The sequence below is a fragment of the Bombina bombina genome, chromosome 2, assembly GCF_027579735.1.
Source record: "Bombina bombina isolate aBomBom1 chromosome 2, aBomBom1.pri, whole genome shotgun sequence".
Taxonomy (NCBI): domain Eukaryota; kingdom Metazoa; phylum Chordata; class Amphibia; order Anura; family Bombinatoridae; genus Bombina; species Bombina bombina.
This window is the reverse complement of record NC_069500.1, coordinates 887643877-887669609: the sequence shown is the minus strand read 5'-3', so window position 1 is coordinate 887669609 and position 25733 is coordinate 887643877. Positions and strand designations below refer to the sequence as shown.

Below are 25733 nucleotides of genomic sequence, written 5' to 3'. Positions count from 1 at the left end.
ACAGTTTGTACAAGGGTTGATTAAATCAGTTATAGGGAATCTAACTAAAGAAGAAATTAAAATTGATAGAGTACATAGAGCTGTATACTCTGCGACACCAGGAAGAAACAGAGATGTAATTGTAAAATTACTAGACTATGGGGCCCATTTATCAAGCTCCGAACGGAGATTGAAGGGCCGTGTTTCTGGCGAGTCTTCAGACTCGCCAGAAACACCAGTTATGAAGCAGCGGTCTAAAGACCGCTGCTCCATAACCCTGTCCGCCTGCTCTGATGAGGCGGACAGGAATCGCCGGAAATCAACCCGATCAAAGACGATCGGGTTGATTGACACCTCCCTGCTAACGGCCGTTTGGCCGCGAGTCAGCAGGGGGTGGCGTTGCTGCTGGTGCAATGTTAAATGCGGAGAGCGTATTGCTCTCCGCATTCTGTCGGATCAGGTCCGCAAGACCTTTGATAAATAGGCCCCTATGAGTTAAAAGAGCAGATGTTAAGAAAAGCTCAAATAGAGCGTATTTTCAAATATTTACAGAATGAGCTCCAGATTTTATCAGACTTAAAGGAACACTAAACCCAACATGTTTCTTTCATGATTCAGGTAGAGAATACAATTTTACAACATTCCAATTTACTTCTATTGTCTAATTTGCTTCATTCTTTTGATATCCTTTGTTGAAGAAATAGCAATCTACATGGGTGAGCCAATCACACGAGGCATCTATGTGCAGCCACCAATCAGCAACTACTGAGCCTATCTAAACATGCTTTTCAGCAAAGAATATCAAGAGAATGAAGCAAATTAGATAATAGAAGTAAATTAGAAAGTTGTTTAAAATTGTGTGCTCTTTCTGAATCATGAAAGAAAAAAAAAAAACTTGGGTTTCATGTCCCTTTAAGTCAAGCAACTATAAAAAAAGAAGAGTGATTTGATTCCTCACTTCTCTGCTACAAGAAAAGAACATAAGATATAAATAGGTTACCCATTTAGCCTAATGATTTCCTTTAAGGGATCAACTATTCTATATAAAAGGAGAGAAGATATCATAGAGGTTAAAGAAAGCCTGGAACTTGATTTCAATATCCCTCCTGAATTTTTGAAGGGGTCTAGGGAAAGAGCCGAAGAGACACACATGGAGAGATCAAAAAGTGAAAAAGTTCACTGGGAAGAGGTCGGAAAGAAGAAGAAAAATTGACAAGATCTGCTTGTTAGAGTGGACCCCAGTGTAATCCTGATAAGAAGATCAGAAGAGGAAAGGATGTACTGAGGAATAAGATATTTAAAAGGATGAACTCAAGATGAAAAACAAGGGGTCTTAACATTATCAATAACTTTATATGAGGCCATCACATGAAAAGATGGGAGAGAGATAGGGTTTAGTTGTTTTTTTGTTTTGTTTTTTTTCTATACGGACCCCTACCACTGAGTGTTACACACATCCCTTGAATCACTTTTATGGTCACTATGAACTGAAAAAATGCACTATATTATTTACAACCACCAACTATCACATCATATTTTTGGGACCACGAGAGCCCCTCACTGAGTGTCACACTCTTCAAGGGAGCAGGTTCAGGTGTTGGGAGCTGTTGTGCAGAGGTGTCAGGTTCTGGGGTTAAAGTTGTGTTTTGACTGTGTGAGTCTTTCCTTTTTGGCATAATTAAACTGGTACAAGGGTTTTAGAAAATAAAGGTGAAGGTTTTATTGATAGGTTTATTAGCAATGCAGAGAGATGCAAACTAGATAAAAGGGAAAGTCTCTGTGTAGACAAGAATACAAAATAACTTGGTTTAGACAGTCTTAAAGCAGACAAAAATGTAAATAAATTGTAGACAAGAAACTTGGCAATAGCAGGCAGGATACATAGATATGCTGTAGACCAAAACTTGGCAGTAACAGGCAGGATATGAAGAGATGCTGTAATCAGGTAACTTTATAATAACAGGCAGGGTACTTGCATAGGTGTAGACTGGTAACTTTGTAGTAACAGACAGGAATGCAGATCTTTGTAATAACAGGCAGGCTACTTGCATAGGCTGTAAACTGGCACTCTGTAGTAACAGGCATGAATGCACATCTTTGTAATAACAGGCAGGATACTTGCATAGGCTGTAAACTGGCACTCCGTAGTAACAGACAGGAATGCACATCTTTGTAATAACAGGCAGGATACTTGCATAGGCTGTAGACTGGTAACTTTGTAGTAACAGACAGGAATGCAGATCTTTGTAATAATAACAGGCAGGATACTTGCATAGGCTGTAGACTGGTAACTTTGTAGTAACAAACAGGAATGCAGATCTTTGTAATAACAAGCAGGATACTTGCATAGACTGCAGACTGGAACTCTGTAGTAACAGGTAACAAGCAAGCAAAAGTACCTGAGGCAGTCTTTAGGAAATATCAGAGAATTAGTCAAGATCATATGCCAGGAAATCAGTCCAGAAACAAAACACAGTGCCAAGGGAAAATCCCAAAGAGTAGTCTCCAAATGAAGTAGAAATCAGGCACCAGGAAATCCAACAAATCTGTATTCAAACAGGATATAGGATCAGAGGCTCTGTCAGAGTGCAACACTCAACGTCAAGGCCCAGAACTGAAAGCAAACCTGCCTAATATAGCAGGCTGCTGATTATATGATTTGTTTCAGCTGGTAAGCAAAGTTGCAGCAAACAGAAAACCAATATTCTCAGCCTGTGACCAAGCCATCTGGTGGCGAAGAGGTAAGTCAGCAGGGCTGGGAAAGAACAGCAGCAGAAAAAGAAACAGGTCCTAGGTTCAATTGTAGGCTGGATCATGACACTGAGTATGAGTACCCCTTTTTTTTTACCACCGACTATCACATCATATTTTTGGGACCACGAGAGCCCTAACTGAGTGTGAGCACCCCTTTTTTCTTTTTTTTTTCCCTCACCGAGTGCTATCTCACTATTTTAGAGTGTTACACATGCCCTCTGAATATTTTTTGGCCGATTCACCAGAGCCCCTTAATGAAGTGTGTGTTTTTTCCCTTTTTTTTTCTTCCCCCTATCTCCAAATATAAATAAAACAGACTGGCAAGGAGATAGTTCTACTCATCCAGGAACATTTTCTTTTTTAAAATGTTAATAGGTAGAATTTTTGTGGGTTATTTTATTGTACAATGAATCATAAAGTACAGTTAACTGGAGCTATAAGGAAGGAACAATTTAGCTAAGGTTATAAAGGTTGAATGAATACAATTCAATTTATTTTGATAAATGCTAAAGGGCTGAACACCCCTGAAAAGAGATCTATGGCTCTGAGGGAAATAGAGAGGTGAACCCAAATTCACTAATGAAAAGTACACATTATGCTACCTGGCTTTAGATAGAGTCAAAAGGAACGGGGTGGGTATCCTGTTCCATAAAAGACTAGATTTTTAATTGTCAGATAAGGAGATAAGGAGGGGAGGTACAAAAGGCCTTCTCCTACAAGGAATCCCCATTACAATTGTCAACATACAAATACTAAACAACATTTATTCTTTAAAAAATTAACAAACTCAATAATAGATTTTCAAAATGAAATCACCATAATGGGAGGAGATGTAACTCTAGATCCAAATCATGATAATTAAAGGAAAAAAACTTCCACAATGAACCACATTATTAGACAAGTTAATAATAGTCTGAAAGAAATGGCGATGTATGATATTTGGAGGCTTCTCTATCCAGAGCAGAGAGACTATACCTTCTTCTCAAACCACCATCTATCATATTCAAGGATAGATTATTTTTGTACAGACATTAAGGGTTTAGAACTAGTTCATAAAGCACAGATACTATATATGTCTTGGTCAGATCATGCACCAGTAAAAATACAGCTAAAATGGGGGGATCAAGAGAGGAGACAACATCGATGGAGATTAGACAATAGTCTATTGAATAACCAGTTATCAATTAAATGATAAAATAGCAGGCAGGATAGAGGATTTTTTTTCTCCTCAGTAATGTAGATGATATTTCACCCTCTTTATTATGGGACACACATAAATGTGTTATTAGGGGCGAGTTAATAAAATTAAAAGCATCCAGAATAGAGAAAAAAAGAAAGAATTAGAAGACATACTTAATAAAATCCAGGAGATAGAAATTATACATAAACAAAATCCAGATAACAGGAACAGGAAGAGCTTTAGACTAAAGACTTTATATCTCTCATAGATTGGTTTAAATATGCTCAACTATACTATTATATAATTCTAAACAAGAATAAAGACAATTTACTAAGGCCCCTAAGAAAAGTTGAAACTTTGTGTAGAGCCAAAGCCGGTATCAAACATTTACTTTCTAAATCATATACTTTATTACAGAAAGACATGAAAGAACTACCTACTTACACACAAAATTGGCAAATATAGCCAAAAAAAAATGGCAAAATATTTTTCAACATACGGCAAAATCTTCAATCTCAGCCAGAGTGGTAGAACAAAACTTTGTCTAGGTGGTACCTTACCCCTACTAGAATCCAGAAAATATACCCTCATACTCAAGATCTCTGTTGGAGAGGGTGCAGAGAGAACGGAAAGCTATACCACATCCTATGGTTTTGCCCATTTATTAAAAAGTTCTGGGGACAAGTTTTTCTGCTAGTAGATAAAAGCATAGATCAGCATAATCTAAATAATTTTTTATCCGTTATCCTGAATAATTTTGATAGTAAAATAGGTAAAAAAAAAGATGGAAAACACCCCTACCACCTACACAGGAAGAATGGATAAATGAGTTTCTCATTAATGAAGAATACCAGTTTATGACTATCTGCCATTCTCCAGAGAATGCCGCCCACCTAATCTTGACTGACCGGAGGACTCCATAACAAAGTGAAACTCAGACTACTTACTCTAGCTGGAGAGCAGGTCCCTCTTCAGCTGTCACTCTAGATCTTGAAGCAGAATCTGTGGGAGGATTTGTGTTTTTCTTTCCATTAATCCCTCTGAACCTAGTCTCCTCTAAGCCAGATAACCAATAGTGTCTGAATTAGGGATATTTACAAAATGTGCAATTGTTCTGACAGCCTCTCCTAACTGTTTTGAGTCTTGATGGTGTTTTTAGTACAATAAAGATGGTTCTTCTTGGTTTCATAAAATTGTAATCATTCAAATCTTATTAATTCAATGTAGAAGTTGACACTTGCATATATGTTCAAAATAACTGATGTTTTTGTTAACTCTACATGAGGGGGTAATATTTTAACAAATACTAAGATTGAAGAGAAACCACATGTGGAATCCCTGACCAATGTACCTAGGATATGGCTGCACCTCACTGATGAGGCTCAAAAAGACCGAAATGATCATCTAGGGTTGCCATTTTCCAGGAGATATCTACCTTGTATCTCAGGGTTGGACTATCCTTTTTTTGGTGAGATCAGACTGATATACTTCAGAAAAGTTCTCTTCTGTGAAAAGCACAATTGAGCTAAAAGAAGCAGATGGTCATTTGCCAAAAAGACAAGCTGCTGATACATTGTTTGTTCCTGGTTGAGCATTTCTTTTTGTCTAAATAATATTTTTAGAAAGTTAAAGAGACAGTAAAGTCACACTTAAACATACATGGATTGGATAGAGCATGCCATTTTAAGCAACTTAACAATTTACTGCTATTATCAATTTTGCTTAGATTTCTTGGTATCCTTCGTTAAAGAGTAATCCTTGGTGAACTCAGGAGTGTGCACATGTCTTTAGCCATCTGGCAGTAGTGTTTGCAACACTGTTTATAGCCAAGTTATACATAGTTGCAAACACCACTGCCATAAACTGCTAAAGACACATGCACGCTCCTGAGCTCCGATCAGTCTATCTAGCTTTACTCTTCAACAAAGGGTACTAATAAAACACGGCAAATTTGATAATAGAAGTAAATTGAAAAAACATAATTTATGCTTACCTGATAAATTCCTTTCTTCTGTAGTGTGATCAGTCCACGGGTCATCATTACTTGTGGGATATTAACTGCTCCCCTACAGGAAGTGCAAGAGGATTCACCCAGCAGAGTTGCTATATAGCTCCTCCCCTCTACGTCACCTCCAGTCATTCGACCAAGGACCAACGAGAAAGGAGAAGCCAAGGGTGTAGTGGTGACTGGAGTATAATTTAAAAAATATTTACCTGCCTTAAAAAACAGGGCGGGCCGTGGACTGATCACACTACAGAAGAAAGGAATTTATCAGGTAAGCATAAATTATGTTTTCTTCTGTTAAGTGTGATCAGTCCACGGGTCATCATTACTTGTGGGATACCAATACCAAAGCAAAAGTACACGGATGACGGGAGGGATAGGCAGGCTCTTTATACAGAAGGAACCACTGCCTGAAGAACCTTTCTCCCAAAAATAGCCTCCGAGGAAGCAAAAGTGTCAAATTTGTAAAATTTGGAAAAAGTATGAAGCGAAGACCAAGTTGCAGCCTTGCAAATCTGTTCAACAGAGGCCTCATTCTTAAAGGCCCAAGTGGAAGCCACAGCTCTAGTGGAATGAGCTGTAATTCTTTCAGGAGGCTGCTGTCCAGCAGTCTCATAAGCTAAACGAATTATGCTACGAAGCCAAAAAGAGAGAGAGGTAGCAGAAGCTTTTTGACCTCTCCTCTGACCAGAGTAAACGACAAACAGGGAAGACGTTTGTCGAAAATCTTTAGTTGCCTGTAAATAAAATTTAAGGGCACGAACTACATCCAGATTGTGCAAAAGACGTTCCTTCCTCGAAGAAGGATTTGGGCACAAGGATGGAACAACAATCTCCTGATTGATATTCCTGTTAGTGACTACCTTAGGTAAGAACCCAGGCTTAGTACGCAGAACTACCTTATCCGAGTGAAAAATCAAATAAGGAGAATCACAATGTAAGGCTGATAACTCAGAGACTCTTCGAGCCGAGGAAATAGCCATTAAAAATAGAACTTTCCAAGATAACAACTTTATATCAATGGAATGAAGGGGTTCAAACGGAACACCCTGTAAAACGTTAAGAACAAGGTTTAAACTCCATGGTGGAGCCACAGCTTTAAACACAGGTTTAATCCTGGCCAAAGCCTGACAAAAAGCCTGAACGTCTGGAACTTCTGACAGACGCTTGTGTAACAGAATGGACAGAGCTGAGATCTGTCCCTTTAAGGAACTAGCGGATAACCCCTTTTCTAAACCTTCTTGTAGAAAAGACAATATCCTAGGAATCCTAACCTTACTCCAAGAGTAACCTTTGGATTCGCACCAATATAGGTATTTACGCCATATTTTATGGTAAATCTTTCTGGTAACAGGCTTCCTAGCCTGTATTAAGGTATCAATAACTGACTCAGAAAAACCACGCTTTGATAAGATCAAGCGTTCAATTTCCAAGCAGTCAGCTTCAGAGAAGTTAGATTTTGATGTTTGAAAGGACCCTGAATCAGAAGGTCCTGTTTCAGAGGTGACGACCAAGGTGGACAGAATGACATGTCCACCAGATCTGTATACCAAGTCCTGCGTGGCCATGCAGGCGCTATTAGAATCACTGATGCTTTCTCCTGTTTGATTCTGGCAATCAATCGAGGAAGCATCGGGAAAGGTGGAAACACATGAGCCATCCTGAAGGTCCATGGTGCTGTCAAGGCATCTATCAGGACCGCTCCCGGATCCCTGGATCTGGACCCGTAGCACGGAAGCTTGGCGTTCTGTCGAGACGCCATGAGATCTATCTCTGGTTTGCCCCAACGTCGAAGTATTTGGGCAAAGACCTCTGGATGAAGTTCCCACTCCCCCGGATGAAAAGTCTGACGACTTAAGAAATCCGCCTCCCAGTTCTCCACTCCCGGGATGTGGATTGCAGACAGGTGGCAAGAGTGAGACTCTGCCCAGCGAATTATCTTCGATACTTCCATCATTGCTAGGGAGCTTCTTGTCCCTCCCTGATGGTTGATATAAGCTACAGTCGTGATGTTGTCCGACTGGAACCTGATGAACCCCCGAGTTGCTAACTGGGGCCAAGCCAGAAGAGCATTGAGGACTGCTCTCAATTCCAGAATGTTTATTGGAAGAAGACTCTCCTCCTGATTCCATAGTCCCTGAGCCTTCAGAGAATTCCAGACAGCGCCCCAACCTAGTAGGCTGGCGTCTGTTGTTACAATTGACCAGTCTGGCCTGCTGAATGGCATTCCCCTGGACAGATGTGGCCGATAAAGCCACCATAGAAGAGAATTTCTGGTCTCTTGAATGGAATGAAGGACACGGCATGCACTTTGAAGTTTTGTTAACCTGTCCTCTGTCAGGTAAATCTTCATTTCTACAGAATCTATCAGAGTCCCCAGGAAGGGAACTCTTGTGAGTGGAAAGAGAGAACTTTTCTCTTCGTTCACTTTCCATCCATGCGACCTTAGAAATGCCAGTACTATCTCTGTATGAGATTTGGCAGTTTGAAAGCTTGAAGCTTGTATCAGTATGTCGTCTAAGTACGGAGCTACTGAAATTCCTCGCGGTCTTAGTACCGCCAGAAGAGTGCCCAGAACCTTTGTGAAGATTCTTGGAGCTGTAGCCAGTCCGAATGGAAGAGCTACAAACTGGTAATGCCTGTCTAAAAAGGCAAACCTTAGATACCGGTAATGACTTCTGTGAATCGGTATGTGAAGGTAAGCATCCTTTAAATCCACTGTGGTCAAGTACTGACCCTCTTGGATCATGGGCAAAATTGTTCGAATAGTTTCCATCTTGAACGATGGAACTCTTAGGAATTTGTTTAGGATCTTTAAATCCAAGATTGGCCTGAAGGTTCCCTCTTTTTTGGGAACTACAAACAGATTTGAGTAAAACCCTTGTCCTTGTTCCAACCGCGGAACTGGATGGATCACTCCCATTAATAAAAGATCTTGTACGCAGCGTAGAAACGCTTCCTTCTTTGTTAGGTTTGTTGACAACCTTGACAGATGAAATCTCCCTCTTGGGGGAGAGGATTTGAAGTCCAGAAGGTATCCCTGAGATATGATCTCTAACGCCCAGGGATCCTGAACATCTCTTGCCCAAGCCTGGGCGAAGAGGGAAAGTCTGCCCCCCACTAGATCCGGTCCCGGATCGGGGGCCCTCAATTCATGCTGTCTTAGGGGCAGCAGCAGGTTTTCTGGCCTGTTTGCCCCTGTTCCAGGACTGGTTAGGTTTCCAGCCTTGTCTGTAGCGAGCAACAGCTCCTTCCTGTTTTGGTGCAGAGGAAGTTGATGCTGCTCCTGCTTTGAAATTACGAAAGGAACGAATATTGGACTGTCTAGCCTTGGCTTTGGCCTTGTCCTGAGGCAGGGCATGACCTTTACCTCCTGTAATGTCATCAATAATCTCTTTCAAGCCGGGCCCGAATAAGGTCTGCCCTTTGAAAGGAATATTAAGCAATTTAGATTTAGACGTAACATCAGCTGACCAGGATTTTAGCCACAGAGCTCTGCGTGCCTGAATGGCGAATCCTGAATTTTTAGCCGCAAGTTTAGTTAAATGTACTACGGCATCTGAAATAAATGAATTAGCTAACTTAAGGAATTTAAGTTTGTGTGTGATGTCATCTAGTGTGGATGATTGAAGTGTCTCTTCCAGAGACTCAAACCAAAATGCTGCTGCAGCCGTGACAGGCGCAATACATGCAAGAGGTTGCAATATAAACCCTTGTTGAACAAACATTTTCTTAAGGTAACCCTCTAATTTTTTATCCATTGGATCTGAAAAAGCACAGCTATCCTCCACTGGGATAGTGGTACGCTTAGCTAAAGTAGAAACTGCTCCCTCCACCTTAGGGACCATTTGCCATAAGTCCCGTGTGGCGGCGTCTATTGGAAACATTTTTCTGAATATAGGAGGGGGTGAGAAAGGCACACCGGGTCTATCCCACTCCTTAGTAACAATGTCAGTAAGTCTCTTAGGTATAGGAAAAACGTCAGTACTCGTCGGTACCGCAAAATATTTATCCAACCTACACATTTTTTCTGGGATTGCAACTGTGTTACAATCATTCAGAGCCGCTAATACCTCCCCTAGTAACACACGGAGGTTCTCAAGCTTAAATTTAAAATTTGAAATGTCTGAGTCCAGTTTATTTGGATCAGAACCGTCACCCACAGAATGAAGCTCTCCGTCTTCATGTTCTGCAAACTGTGACGCAGTATCAGACATGGCCCTTGCATTATCAGCGCACTCTGTTCTCATCCCAGAGTGATCACGTTTACCTCTTAGTTCTGGTAGTTTAGCCAAAACTTCAGTCATAACAGTAGCCATATCTTGTAATGTGATTTGTAATGGCCGCCCAGATGCACTCGGCGCTACAATATCACGCACCTCCTGAGCGGGAGATGCAGGTACTGACACGTGAGGCGAGTTAGTCGGCATAACTCTCCCCTCGTTGTTTGGTGAAATATGTTCAATTTGTACAGATTGACTATTTTTTAAAGTAGCATCAATACATTTAGTACATACATTTCTATTGGACTCCACTTTGGCATTAACACATATAGCACAGATATCTTCCTCTGAATCAGACATGTTTAACACACTAGCAAATAAACAGCAACTTGGAAATACTTTTCAAAGTAATTTACAAATAATATGAAAACGAACTGTGCCTTTAAGAAGCACAGAAAAATATTATAACAGATAAAATAATTAAGTTATAGCATCAATCTTTGTCAGAATATACAGTTTTAGCAAAGGATTGTTCCCCTCAGCAAATGATAACTAACCCAGGCAGCAGAAAAAAAATACACAAATAAACGTTTTTTATATCACAGTCAATACAATCAGCACAGCTCTGCTGTATGATTACTTCCCTCAAAAAAGACTCTTGAGATCCCTGAACTCTGTAGAGATGAACCGGATCATGCAGGAAGAAAATGAACCTCTGACTGAGTTTTTCTGATGCATAGTGAAAGCACCAAAATGGCCCCTCCCCCACACACATAACAGTGAGAGGGATCAGTGAACTGCTCTAATTTAAATCAAAACTATTGCCAAGTGGAAAAAAAGTGCCCAAAACATTTTTTCACCCAGTACCTCAGAGAAAAAAACGTTTTTACATGCCAGCAAAAAAAACATTTTACCTCAATAATTAATTGTCATTTAAAACCTATTGCAAGTCCCTGCAAAATAGGTTAAGTCTATGTATACAGTTTAAAAGCCAGAGAAGTACCATTTCCCAGAAAACTGAAGTGTAAAATATACATACATGACAGCCTGATATCAGCTACATCTACTGCATTCAAGGCTGAGTTTACATTATAACGGTATGGCAGGATTTTCTCATCAATTCCATGTCAGAAAATAATAAACTGCTACATACCTCTTTGCAGATTAATCTGCCTGCTGTCCCCTGATCTGAAGTTTACCTCACTCCTCAGATGGCCGAGAAACAGCAATATGATCTTAACTACTCCGGCTAAAATCATAGAAAAACTCAGGTAGATTCTTCTTCAAATTCTACCAGAGAAGGAATAACACACTCCGGTGCTATTATAAAATAACAAACTTTTGATTGAAGATATAAAAACTAAATATATCACCATAGCCCTCTCACACATCCTATCTAGTCGTTGGGTGCAAGAGAATGACTGGAGGTGACGTAGAGGGGAGGAGCTATATAGCAACTCTGCTGGGTGAATCCTCTTGCACTTCCTGTAGGGGAGCAGTTAATATCCCACAAGTAATGATGACCCGTGGACTGATCACACTTAACAGAAGAAAGTATTTTAAATTAAATGCTCTCTCTGAATCATGAATGTTTCATTTTGACTTTACTGTTCTTTTAACCTTATTAAAAATCAATTTTGCTATCTAAGACAGAATATCACTTAAATGATTACATTATTTAAAAAAACAAACATAACAAAAACAGCTGCATAATAGGTATAAGCCTTATATTGATCCCTCAGCACTAGGGGTAGGTATTATACTAAACTAAAATTAAACGTGGAGTATTGTTAATAGCTTAAAGGGACAGGCTAGTCAAAATTAAACTTTCATGATTCAGATAGGGCATGCAATTTTAAACAACTTTCCAATTTACTTCTATTATCTAATTTGCTCAATTCTTTAGATATCCTTTGTTGAAGAAATAGCAATGCACATGTGTGAGCCAATCACACAAGGCCTCTAGGTGCAGCAACCAATCAGCAGCTACTGAGCATATCTAGATATGCTTTTCAGCAAGTGATATCAAGAGAATGAAGCAAATTAGATAATAGAAGTAAATTAGAAAGTTGTTTAAAATGACATGCTCTTTCTAAATCACGAAAGAAAAAAATTGGCTTTCATGTCCCTTTAACAGAAGAAGAGGGGACTCTTCATTCTGTAATTCAGCCACACCTGATTTAAAATCTGTATTAAGAGAGTTTCCGTATGATTATATTTATTTCTAGTGTAAAATGTAAGAGAAATATTTTATTTTGCAGGATAGAAAAAAAAATCCTCTCATACATTGCATGTCAATTTTATTCCATACTGTTTTCTTGGACAGGTTAAAGTTACCCAGAGTATGGAAAACTATCAAGAGCCACAGTTAATTAAAGTATTGGAAAAAGGAGATTACTTTGGTGAAAAAGCTCTAATCAGGTGAGTAGACACAATACCATGTTTCAGTTGCATATACTGTATAGGATTTGTATTAGATCGAGACGAATAAAATGTCTTATGTAACTTGATTAGTTATTAAATTAATCTTTGCTTTATTGCCTGATCTATTACTGTTAAACAATGGCTAAATATTTATGCATCTTAACATGGTTCAGTAAATAATATTTTTCTTCATAATCTTAAAGGAATTATTGTAAAAGAAAAACATCCATCACAACCACACAAGGGGGCTTGGTTCTTTACAGGAAGCCATATCTAGTTTGATGTCATAAATATTCTAGTGCAACATGAACTGGTTTATTAGTCAGTGAATACTAGAGAAACAGAAAATCAGTTTTGTGCCTGCTCAGAAGAGGACAGAATGCAACTTAAGTTGCAAACATGTCAACTCCCTCATTTCCCTGAAGCAGGGGCTACACTAATTTTTAAGTGCTCATTTAGCATATTTGTTTTAACTAATCGAGTATTCTTTCATATCCCCTTAACTATTTAAATATGGCCTATCATAAAAATTCCATTAGCATCTATTCTGATTGTACAATGTACAATGTACAATGTTTTAATTTTTAATTGCAAGCACCATTCATTTTCTTCAGGAAACACATAGGGTAAAGGTAACATGATTAATAAATGTAAAAGACTGAAATGTTATCATTCAAATGCAGTGAGGTCCCTCCCGTCATATGTTAAGAATGAAGACAAAAAAAATAGAGTACAAATTTGCATTCTATGAACTTGAGATAGTTTTAACACTGACATATCAGCAAAGAAATAATGAAATTTAAGAATCTAAAATGAGACTATTTTTAAAAGAAAATCTAAATGATTTAAAAAAAAAAAAATGGATTTCATGATTAAACAAAGTTTGCTAGGGACTTCATATTCTTGGGAATTACAGATGTAGGTTGTATGATATAATGGTGCCCGTGTCAATCAATTAAAAAATAATTTCTTACAGAGGGTTTTGGGGTATTTACAAATTCCAAATAATGCAAATTCATTTTAAAACCCAGTTATCATACGGTTTTGCAGTTGCTTTTCACAGTGTTAGCGTTTTGCATTAAGAGAATTCTACAGTAGTATTCACATTTTGAAACATTTTTTACAACTGTTTTCAATTATGCTCCGACTTTTCTATTTCAAAAGCCTTGGTTTCTTGGAAGCCTATTTGGCCTCTTTTGAACAGCATACCTTAACATATCCCATAACTTTTAATAACCCCTTAGTGACACTATCGTTAAGCCCTTACGAACAACACTGCAGCCACTTCCAGGATACTGATAGCTCAGATCTCCTGGACAGCGAAAAGGCTGTACTATTTCTGCATGTCTCAGCAGTGGGGCAGCACAAAAATAGTGCTTTGGAGCTAACCCCAGGGTGTCCCAGTGATCACATGAATGTCAGTGGGGTGCATTGATTACATGAGATATACGATGAGATTAGCAAGATGAGGTGCTGTTGCTGGATGCCTGCATTTGAGGCTATCCAGCAACAGTGCAGTCACAATGATTGTATACTAGTTTGATGGAGCCTAGATACTGGCAGAAATGAGGCTGTCAAGTGATCCCCAAAAAAGTATACCATGATCATGTAATCACTGTTTATAGCCAGTAACAGTGATTACATGTCATAAATGGCAAGCCATTGTTTGTAAAGAATGACTTGTCTTGATTCATCCTCTTCTCTCCCTATGATCACCAATACCAATAGTACATTTTTTAATAAAATGTATTTTTCTATCGTTTTATTTTAATAAAAAGTATATTTTTTTTCTTGTTGATCCCTAAGTTTTAGTTTCTGCCCCTGGCAATAAAAGGGTTACATTTAAAATAACAAAATGCCTCTGGGTAAATACCTACAGATTTTTACTTTTGTGTAGCGGTTTTTGATTGGGTGACATATACACCCATGTTTAGCCCATGCAGTGCCTTCAAATTACGGTTTACACTGTGCAAATGTAATACAATTTATTTCTGTGTAATTTACATATACATTTTTGATCAAATACGATTTTTGGTAAAGAATTTTGTTACAATTTTTGATGTACCTTAACAAAACAATTTTTTTCCTGCCTATTTTTGTGTGAATGGTTCAATAATTCATTTTGTAAGATTTTTTTCAATTCAAATTTTATTGCACACTTTTGTAATGTATGCATCGCCTTTCCATAGGAAAATGCTGTATACGCCTCCTGTTTTCAGGCTAATGAGTGTCTTTAGATTATTCCACCAGGGAAATAGAAGTACTGCCAAGCATTTTTTAATAATATTGCCAGCCCAGAGACCTTTAGATCATCGGGCCCTTAGTGTTAAACCAATTATTCCATCCCTGTAATATTTGGCCTATATTTGTTATAAATTACTTGGAAACCTAGAAATATATTCTTAAAATCAGTTCACAGGTCATCTATTTTGAGGATATTTTTCTTTAGCTACACCAGTTGTGAGGAAATTATTATAAAGAAAACTGCAAAAAAAAAAATTGTTCTGTTTCCCCCATTTCTCAGCATTAAATTGCTGTTAATTTTTTTTTATTATTTGTATCAAAACCATTTATAATATGTATGACTGTGCTTAACAACAGAGTAGATAATTATAGTGGAACCAATATACAGAACAAATGCCAACATTGCTAGTCAATAAAGTATGAAAATTGTGTAAAAACTTTCAGCTAGATTACGAGTTATGCGCGCTATAGGGAAATTAACGAACGCAACAAAGTTTGCGTTATTTAACCCCCTATAGCGCAGCCATTACAAGTTTTGACACAGCTGGCTTGTGCGTGCGATATGGTGCTTTTAAGCTCCATGCCGCACAAAATACAAGCGCTGTTTTGACGTGCTCATGCACGCTTTCCCCATAGACATCAATGGGGAGAGCGGGTCAGAAAAAAGTCTAACACCTGCGATCGCGGAAAGAAAAGCTCCATAACGCAGCCCAATTGATGTCTATGGGGGGAAAAAACGAATGTTTAAACCTAACACCCTAACATAAACCCCACGTCTAAACACCCCTAATCTGCCCCCCACCAACACCTACATAATGTTATTAACCCCTAATCTGCCACCCCCGGTATCGCCGCCACTTAAATAAAACTATTAAACCCTAATCTGCTGCTCCCGATATTTCCGCCACTATAATAAAGTTATTAACCCCTACTCCCCTGCACCCCAATATCGCCCACACTATAATAAATATATTAATCCCTATTCTGCCGCTCCCAGACATCGCCGCCAATAAATAAAGTTATTAACCCCTAAACCTCTGGCCTCCCACATCACTACCACTAAATAAACCTATTAACCCCTAAACCGCCAGCCTCCCACATCGCAACAACATAAATTAAATTATATTAACCCCTAAACCTAACCGTAACCCTAACACCCCCTAACTTTAACATAATTAAAATATAGCTAAATTAAATTTACAATTATTAACTAAATAATTCCTATTTAAAACTAAATACATACTTGAAATAAAACCTAAGCTAGTAGCAATATAACTAATAGTTATATTGTAGCTAGCTTAGGTTTTATTTTTATTTCACAGGTAAGTTTGTATTTATTTTAACTAGGTAGACTAGTTAGTAAATAGTTATTAACTATTTAATAACTACCTAGTTAAAATAAATACAAACTTACCTGTGAAATAAAACCTAAGCTACCTTACATTAAAACCTACCATTACAACAAATAGCAAACATTAAAATTACTAAAAATAAAAAAAACATAAAAAATAACAAACACCTAGATTACGAGTTTTGCGTTATGAGTGAAAAAGCAGCGTTATGACTCTTTTTCACTACCACTACTGCTGATTGGAACAGCCAATAGAATGCAAGCTCAATCCTATTGGCTGATCCATCCGTTGTGGAGCGGCTCCATCTTCAAGACATCCGGCGCGGAGCATCCTTTTTTTACGACGGCGACTGAAGAATGAAAGTTCCTTTAAGGGACGTCATTCAAGATGGCGTCCCTTGAATTCCGATTGGAAAAAATCCTATTGGCTGATGCAATCAGCCAATAGGATTGAGCTTCAATCCTATTGCTGATTGCATCAGCCAATAGGATTTTTTCCCCTTTAATTCTGATTGGCTGATAGAATTCTATCAGCCAATCGGAATTCAAGAGACGCCATCTTGGATAAGGTCCCTTAAAGGAACCTTCATTCTTCAGTCGCCGTTGTAAAAAGAGGATGCTCCGCGCAGGATGTCTTGAAGATGGAGCCGCTTCACACCAGATGGATGAAGATAGAAGATGCCGTCTGGATGAAGACTTCGGCCTGATTGGATGAAGACTTCTGCTGGCTTTGCTGAGGACTTCTGCCGCTTTGTTGAGGATGGATGTCGGGTCTTCAAAAACTGTAAGTGGATCTTCGGGGGTTAGTGTTAGGTTTTTTTTAAGGGTTTATTGGGTGGGTTTTAATTTTGGGTTAGGGACTTTGGGCGGAAAAAGAGCTAAATGCCCTTTTCAGGGCAATGGGGAGCTTAGGTTTTTTTAGATAGGTTTTTATTTGGGGGGTTGGTTGTGTGGGTGGGGGTTTTTCTGTTGGGGGGTTGTAAGTATTTTTTTTTTTACAGGTAAAAGAGCTGATTTCTTTGGGGCAATGCCCCACAAAAGGCCCTTTTAAGGGCTATTGGCAGTTTAGTTTAGGCTAGGTTTTTTTTTATTTTGGGGGGGGCTTTTTTATTTTGATAGGGCTATTAGATTAGGTGTAATTAGTTTAAATATTTGATCATTTATTTTTTATTTTGTGTAATTTAGTGGTTTTTTTGTAACTTAGTTAATTGTATTTAATTAATGTAATTTATTTAATTGTAGTGTAAGGTTAGGTGTTAGCGTAACTCAGGTTAGGTTTTATTTTACAGGTAAATTTGTATTTATTTTTACTAGGTAGCTAGTAAATAGTTAATAACTATTTACTAACTAGTCTACCTAGTTAAAATAAATACAAACATAGCTGTGAAATAAAAATAAAACCTAAGATAGATACAATGTAACTATTAGTTATATTGTAACTAGCTTAGGATTTATTTTATAGGTAAGCATTTAGTTTTAAATAGGAATTATTTAGTTATTGATAGTAATTTTTATTTAGATTTATTTTAATTATGAAGTTAGTGGGTGTTAGGGTTAGACTTAGGGTTAGGGGTTAATAACTTTAGTATAGTGGCGGCGACGTTGGGGGCGGCAGATTAGGGGTTAATAAGTGTAGGTAGGTGGTGGCGACATTGGGGGTGGCAGATTAGGGGTTAATAAGTATAATGTAGGTGGCGGTGACGTTGGGGGCGGCAGATTAGGGGTTAATAAATATAGTGTAGGTAGGTGGAGGCAGTGTCGGGGCGGCAGATTAGGGGTTAATAAGTGTAATGTAGGTGGCGGCAATGTCAGGGGTGGCAGATTAGGGGCTAATAAGTATAATGTAGGTGTCAGCAATGTCAGGGGCAGCAGATTAGGGGTGTTTAGACTTGGGGTTTATGTTAGGGTGTTAGGTTTAAACATAACTTTTCTTTCCCCATAGGAATCAATGGGGCTGCATTACGGAGCTTTACGCTCCTTTATTGCAGGTGTTAGGCTTTTTTGATGTCTATGGGGAAATCGTGCACAAGCACGTAAAACCAGCTCACAGCAGCGCTGGTATTGGCGTGCGGTATGGAGCTCAATTTTGCTCAACACTCACTTATTGCCTGCTAACGCTGGGTTTTTGTAAACCTGTAATTGCAGCGGTATAGGGAGGTGAGCGGTGACAATAACTTGCAAGTTAGCACCGCACCGCTCATAACGGAAAACTCGTAATCTATCTGAAAATGATATAAAACAATAAAAATTATTCCTATTCTAATACCCTTTAAAAAAAAAAAAAACACCCCAAAATAAAAAATCCTAATCTAGAAAAAACTACAGAGGGCCCTTTTGTGGGACCTTAAAAGGGCCTTTTAAAGGGCATTGCCCTAAAGTTAACAGCTCTTTTGCTACAAAACAAAACAAACACCCCCTAACAGTATACAAACCCCCACCCCCCAGACCCATAAATAAAAATAAAGTAAAACCTAATCTACCCATTGCCCTGAAAAGGGCATTTGTATGGGCATTGCCCTTAAAATAGCATTTAGCTCTTTTTCCTGCCCTTAAAAGGGCATTCAGCTCTTTTGTGAAATGCCCAAGCCCTAATCTAAAAATAAAAACACACCCCAAAACCAAAAAAATACATTACACAAAATAACAAATTATCAAAAATAATAAAAATTATTCCTATTCTAATACCCATTTTACAAAAAACACCCCAAAATAAAAAACCTAATCTAGAATAAACTACCAATAGCCCTTAAAAGGGCCTTTTGTAGGGCATTGCCCTAAATTAAACAGCTCTTTTACCTGAAAAAAAATTCAAAGACCCACTAACATTACAAACCCCCACCCCCCAAAATAATAAAAACTATCAAAAAAAACCTAAGCTAACCATTGCCCTGAAAAGGGCATTTGTATGGGCATTGCCCTTAAAAGGGCATTTAGCTCCTTTGCTTTGCCCTGAAAAGGGCATGCAGCTCTTTTACGAAAGCCCAAACCCTAAACTAAAGAAAAAACCCACCCCAAAAAAACCTTAAAAAACCTAACACTAACCCCCGAAGATTCACTCACAGTTTTTTAAGTCCCACTTGAACGATCTTCACCCAGGCAGCGAAGTCCCCATCCAGGCGGCGAGAAGTCTTTATTCAGGAGGCCTCTTCTATCTTTATCCAGGCAGCGAAGTCCTCATTCAGGTGGCAAGAAGTCTTCATCCAGGTGGCCTCTTCTATCTTCATCCAGACGGCATCTTCTATCTTCATTCCGGTGGCACTGAGCAGGTCCATCCTGAAGACATCCGCTGTGGAGCATCCTCTTAACATGGTCGCCGCCGTACACTTAATCTTCAATGCAAGGTACGCGATTCAAGATGGCATCCCTTGCATTCTTATTGGCTGATTTGATTTTGTAAATTCAAATCAGCCAATAGGATGAGAGCTTCTGAAATTCTATTGGCTGTTCAAATCAGCCAATAGAATTTCAGTAGCTCTCATCCTATTGACTGATTTGAACAGCCAATAAGATTTCAGCTGCTTTCATCCTATTGGCTGATTTGAATTTACAAAATCAAATCAGCCAACAGGAATGCAAGGGACGCCATCTTGAATCGCATACCTTGCATTAAAGATTCAGTGTACAGCGGCGAACGTATGAAGAGGATGCTCTGCGCTGAATGTCTTCATGATGGACCCGCTCCGCGCCATCAGAATCAAGATAGAAGATGCCGCCTGGATGAAGATAGAAGAGGGCGCCTGGATGAAGACTTTTCGCCACCTGGATGAAGATAGAAGAGGCCGCCTGGTTGAAGACTTCACGCCACCTGGATGAGGACATATGCCGCCTGGATGAAGATCGTTCAAGCGGGACTTCAAAAACTGTAAATGGATCTTCGGGAGTTAGTGATAGGTTTTTTTAAGGATTTTTTGGGTGGGTTTTTCTTCAGTTTAGGGTTTGGGCTTTCGTAAAAGAGCTAAATGCCCTTTTCAGGGCAAAGCAAAAGAGCTAAATGTCCTGTTAGAGTTAGGTTTTTTATTTTGGGGGGTTGGTTGGGTGGTGGGTTTTACTGTTGGGGGGTCTTTGTATTTTTTTTTTTACAGGTAAAAGAGCTGTTTAACTTAGGGCAATGCCCTACAAAAGGCCATTTTAAGGGCTATTGGTAGATTATTGTAGGCTAGGGGGTGTTTTTATTTTGGGTGGGCTTTTTTATTTTTATAGGGCTATTAGATTAGGTGTAATTCTTTTTTATTTTTGATAATTTTGTTTGTTATTTTGCGTAATTTAGTGTTTGCTATTTTTTGTAATTTAGTCTTTTTTTATTTTTTGTGGTTAGAGAGTTTGTAATTTTTAGAGTAGTGTTAAGATTTTTTTTAATGTGTATTTTAGTTTAATTTAATTGGTAGTTAGTTTAATATTAGTTAAATTGTTATGTTAGTTTAATTGTTAGTTTAAACTTATTTTTTTTTAATTTGACAGGTAAGATTTAATTTAATTTAGTGAAATTGTAATTTTAATATAAAGTTAGTGGGGCGTTAAGTTTAGTGGTACTAGTTTCAATTTATTGTGATGTGGGGGGCTTGCGGTTTAGGTGTTAATAGGTTTATTATAGTGGCGGCGATGTAGGGCTTTATAACTTAAGTATAGTGAGGGTGATGTGGGCGGACGGCAGATTAGGGGTTAATAATATTTAAATAGTGTTTGCAATGCGGGAGGGTGGTGGTTTAGGGGTTAATAACTTTACACCAAATAACAAGAAGTGAAACACTCACCGCATTCTTTTTCATATGAAAATCCCTGAACAGCTGTAGTCCCAGTATGCAGGTTTCCCGGAGGTCAATTCAGGGAAAGCCTAACTTGTAGCTCTCCTCCTCTCCGAAAACCCCGGCAACAGTGGTTCAATGGCTGGTCGAAAAAGGCACAGGCTCCGCTTGTCAAATTAAAACGTTACTTTATTACGACTGCTCAAAACAAATCATACACATCTCTGCTTGCTCAGAGTCATCTGACGCGTCTTGCGCCTCTGATTGGCGCTTTAGTATAGTGGCGACGATGACGGGGATAGGGGTTAATAAATTTTATTAGTGGTGGAGATGCCGGGGCGGCAGATTAGGGGTTAATAACATTAATATAGTGTTTGCGATGTGGGAGGGCCTTGGTTTAGGGGTTAATAGGTCGTTTATGGGTGTTTAGTGTACTTTGTAGCAGTTTAGTTATGAGTTTTATGTAACAGTTTTGTAGCGTAAAACTCATAACTACTGCTCTCAGATTGCAAAACGGATCTTGTCGGTATAGGCTGGAATGCAGGTTTTTTAGCCTCATCGCAAAACTCGTAATGGCAGCGCTATGTAAGTCCCATGAAGAAAAGTAATTTTTACGAGTGCGGGACTGACGTTGCGTTACAGGCTAAAAGGCTTGTGGTACAGCTATACCGACAAGACTTGTAATGGCTGCGGTGCTGTTTTAACGCCATGTTTTCAGCGTTAAAACACGAACGCACAACTCGTAATCTAGGTGTTTGTCCTTAAGGAATGAGAACGTTTTTACTTGACATGTAAAAAAAACGATTAATTTCTTGGTTTTGTAAAAAGTCAAAATATAGCTCAAATTATGCTTTTATAATATATAATTTGTACACAACTAAAATAATGAAAATATTAATTATAAATTAAGTATTTGGGTGTAACTAGCTGCTTATTAGTGGCTGTACACATATGCCTTTGAATACTGGTTCATTCAGTGTGTTGAGCTTGTTTCCAATGCATTTTTAACATTTTATTGTTGTTATTCTGTCTCTCACTATTCAAATAAACCAAAAATTAAACAGCTGCTATTTAATTTTATATGAATGGTGACTGTCTAAAATGTTTAAATCATTTTTTTTAAATTTAACTGTTAATATCAATCGGTGAAGTGTATGATTAATAATTTCATATAATTTTCAGTAGATTTTCAGATGAAGCATGCATTTTTTTTAAATAACTTTACAATTTAATTCTATTTTCAAATGTGTTTCATTCTCTTGGTATTCTTGGTATCCACCTGATATGACTCAGATAAAACCGATATTTGATAGAAGGCTGCTCTCTCCTCACAATTAGATGTCAATGAAATCTAGAAAGATATAAGAAACAAGAGAGGTGCATGTGTGTACCAATAACATCCATGAAAACTATTCCTGCAGCACCCCAAAAGGTCCCCCTGCTCAAGAAAGCACACGTACAGGCCCGTCTGAAGCTTGCCAATGAACATCTGAATGATTCAGTGGAGAACTGGGTGAAAGTGTTGTGGCATCAACTCAACTCGCCATGTTTGGGGAAGGAGGAATGCTGCCTATGACCCAGAAGCACCATCCCTACCGTCAAACATGGAGTTGGAAACATTATGCTTTGAGGGTGTTTTTCTGCTAAGGGGACAGGACAACTTCACCGCATCAAAAGGGACAGTGGACATAGCCATGTACCATCAAATCTTGGGTGAGAACCTCCTTCCCTCAGCCAGGGCATGGAAAATGGGTCGTGGATGGGTATTCCAGCATGACAATGACCCAAAACACAAGGCCAAGGCAACAAAGGAGTGGCTCCAGAAGAAGCACAGTAAGGTCCTGGAGTGGCCTAGCCAGTCTCCAGACCTTAATCCCATAGAAAATCTGTGGAGGGAGCTGAAGGTTCAAGTTGCCAAACGTCAGCCTTGAAACCTTAATGACTTGGAGAGGATCTGTAAAAAGGAGTGGGACAAAATCCCTCCTGAGATGTGTGCAAACCTAGTGGCCAACTACAAGAAGCGTCTGACCATCTGTGATTGCCAACAAGGGTTTTGTCACCAAGTACTAAGTCCTGTTTTGTAAAAGGGTCAGATACTTATTTAATTTATTAAAATGCAAATCAATGTATAACTTTTTTGAAATGCCTTTTTCTGGATTTTTGTTGTTGTTATTTTGTCTCTCACTGTTCAAATAAACCTACCATTAAAATTATAGACTGATCATTTATTTGTCAGTGGGCAAACGTACAAAATCAGCAGGGGATCAAATAATTTTTTCCCTCACTGTATGTTTGAATTACACTTTTAGATTGGCAAAGAGGCAGAGGCCCAGAAACATTGCATCCATTTTATGCTAATAAAGAGCATCTCACCTTTGTATCTAGAGAGTGCAGCTTTCCCATTCTTTTTTTTTTTTTTTTTAAATATGTTATTGAGCCCTGAAAGCTGGGGCTGCTGGCCGTTAACTGAGTGTTATACAGTTATGTGGTTGCTAATTATGGAGTAATTTCCAATCTTTCTGAAATTTAATAATGGAAAAACAAGATTGGCCAATTTTTTTTTTTTATCAAAACGATCAGAATCTTACCAAGTTAAACACAGCCAATCTTGAGAACTCTCTCAATATTAGATCTGAGTTCCTCACAATGGCACTGATAATAGCTGTTTATCACCAAAAGCCTAATCGATACACAAAAAAATACAACTGCTCTTCAGGCTGCCGGCCGCTCTCACCAGCTTACCAGGCCACTTATCCTCATTCTGCTAGTCCAAATAGTCTCCTCTCTCTTTTTGCATGTTGCAAGTGTCCATATCTTGTAGATATGTTTTTACATTTCAATGATGATGATGTATTCAGTATCGTTTTTTTTATTTGGCGAGCTTTGATATTTATCAAAAAGGGTCATCGTTGTTGTTGTAATGGGCAGTGCCATCTTGTTTTTTGGGTCCAATAATGGACAAATAAGTGTCCAAAATGTACTTCCATGTACCAATTAGTTTCAAGATACAAGTCAGTTCATTATTATTATTTTATTATGATTAGTATTGTCCTCATCAATATCATCATAATTTATTTGTAGTGCATCATCACATTGTACAGTGCTATTAGATAACAGGAATACAGTTAATTAAGACAAGACATAAACTTGCTTCTGATGGGTTAGAGGGTCCTACTCCATAGGCAGTCTAAGAGTGTATTACATTTATAAAAACTACAGCAGAAAGAAACAACTTGGTCCAATCAGCTGTTTTCATCAGTCTGTATATTAGAATTTGATTAGTTGCATCATTGCTACAGTTATGCCTTGGAAGGAATCTTTCATAGATATTTGTTCATACACATTAACAGTCATTAATGCCGCATTATCATTTTACACTACTTCCTGGCTCTCAGAGGAGCCTGGGAAATACTGCATTGAAAAGCAATTATTTTATCATTCATATGACAGAAAAAAACATATTTGGTAGCAAATGGATCTTGATTTTAGAACTTTTTATTCAATTATTAATTAGTCAAGACAGAGTTTTATACGTAGAACAGGGAGAGGATGTGAAATTGCTTTCTGAAAGATGTTATGAATGAATTCTCTTAGTGTTTGTTTTTTTCTTCTTAATGTCTCTAATGTGGTCTACTCACAGTGATGATGTCAGATCAGCTAATATAATCGCAGATGATATTGATGTGGAGTGCCTAGCCATGGATCGAGAGTAAGTACGATTATATTTTACCATTCAATGTATGTTGAAATGTATTATTTATGTACTTATTATATAAGATAGCAGTAGTTTATAGTATTGAAATTAGTATATGATTGATTAACAAAATAAATATGATTCTTTTTGTAAATTAACGTAGATTAACAAAGGCAATGACTCATTACAATATGATTTTTTTTAAATATTATATATATATATATATATATATATATATATAAATATATATATATATACATATATATATATATATATAAAAAATTTATTTATTCACACTTATTTTCCATTAGTTTGCTTTCATTATTTAACAATAAACACACTGGTTTATCTCAATGAAATAACTTAATTTATCCATTGTTTTTGTATATTTTAATGTTATTGCATTATTGTTTTTTAATTGAGTATTGTATATTTTAATTGATCTGTGTTATTGTTCAGACAACGAGAAAGGGTTAAACCATGTGTTTTTATTACATTAATTAAAGTTGTTTTCTTTTTTCTAATTGGTCGCACCCTCGTTCTTCCCTCTTTTTTTCTTTTAAATCTCACTGTTTGAAACAAGTTTAGAAGTACACAATAACTGCAAGAAATATGAAATTTCATAGCAGTGTATGCCCAGTATTTTAGAGTGAACTTGAAACTTTTATTGTCTTTTCGATGTCTGCACCAATATATTGTTTATATTTTTTTTTCTTAGTTGATGATGATTAGTCCCAGAAAAATAGCAGTTAAAGTGCCATAAAACAGGTTGAGATCTGTGCATATCCTAAAAGGGCTAATTCATTTAAAATAGTTTGCATAAAAAAATTGTTTAAATATTGCTGGCAAGTATTTTAAAATAATTTTCAAAAATAAGCAAAATTAGTAACATAGCTATGTTGTCTGGAACAGCTAACTCCACCCCCCTTATCAGTGTTTAGACACAGACATTGTATTTCATCTGAGTTCACAGCATCTAGGCATGCTCCAGCAGATAATCCCTATTCACTTCTGCATTTTACCAAAACAACAAAAGATATGGGTACAGCCATAAAAGGAATTGTGTGGGGGGGGAGTTAGAGCTTTACAATTCAGAAACTAAAAATAAAGAGTTAATGGCGAGGCACTCCGGTATAA

The 25733-nt window shown here is 37.8% G+C and overlaps 1 protein-coding gene across 1 annotated transcript in view; it reads left to right on the top strand.

Moving 5' to 3' along the window:
* The window catches only part of PRKG2 (protein kinase cGMP-dependent 2), a 308690-nt gene that overhangs the window by 179266 nt on the left and 103691 nt on the right, over positions 1-25733 (top strand). The window contains exons 8-9 of the mRNA XM_053703230.1: positions 12468-12562; positions 24543-24611. Coding sequence (XP_053559205.1) covers positions 12468-12562; positions 24543-24611 — 164 coding nt within the window. The remainder of the gene's footprint in view (positions 1-12467; positions 12563-24542; positions 24612-25733) is intronic.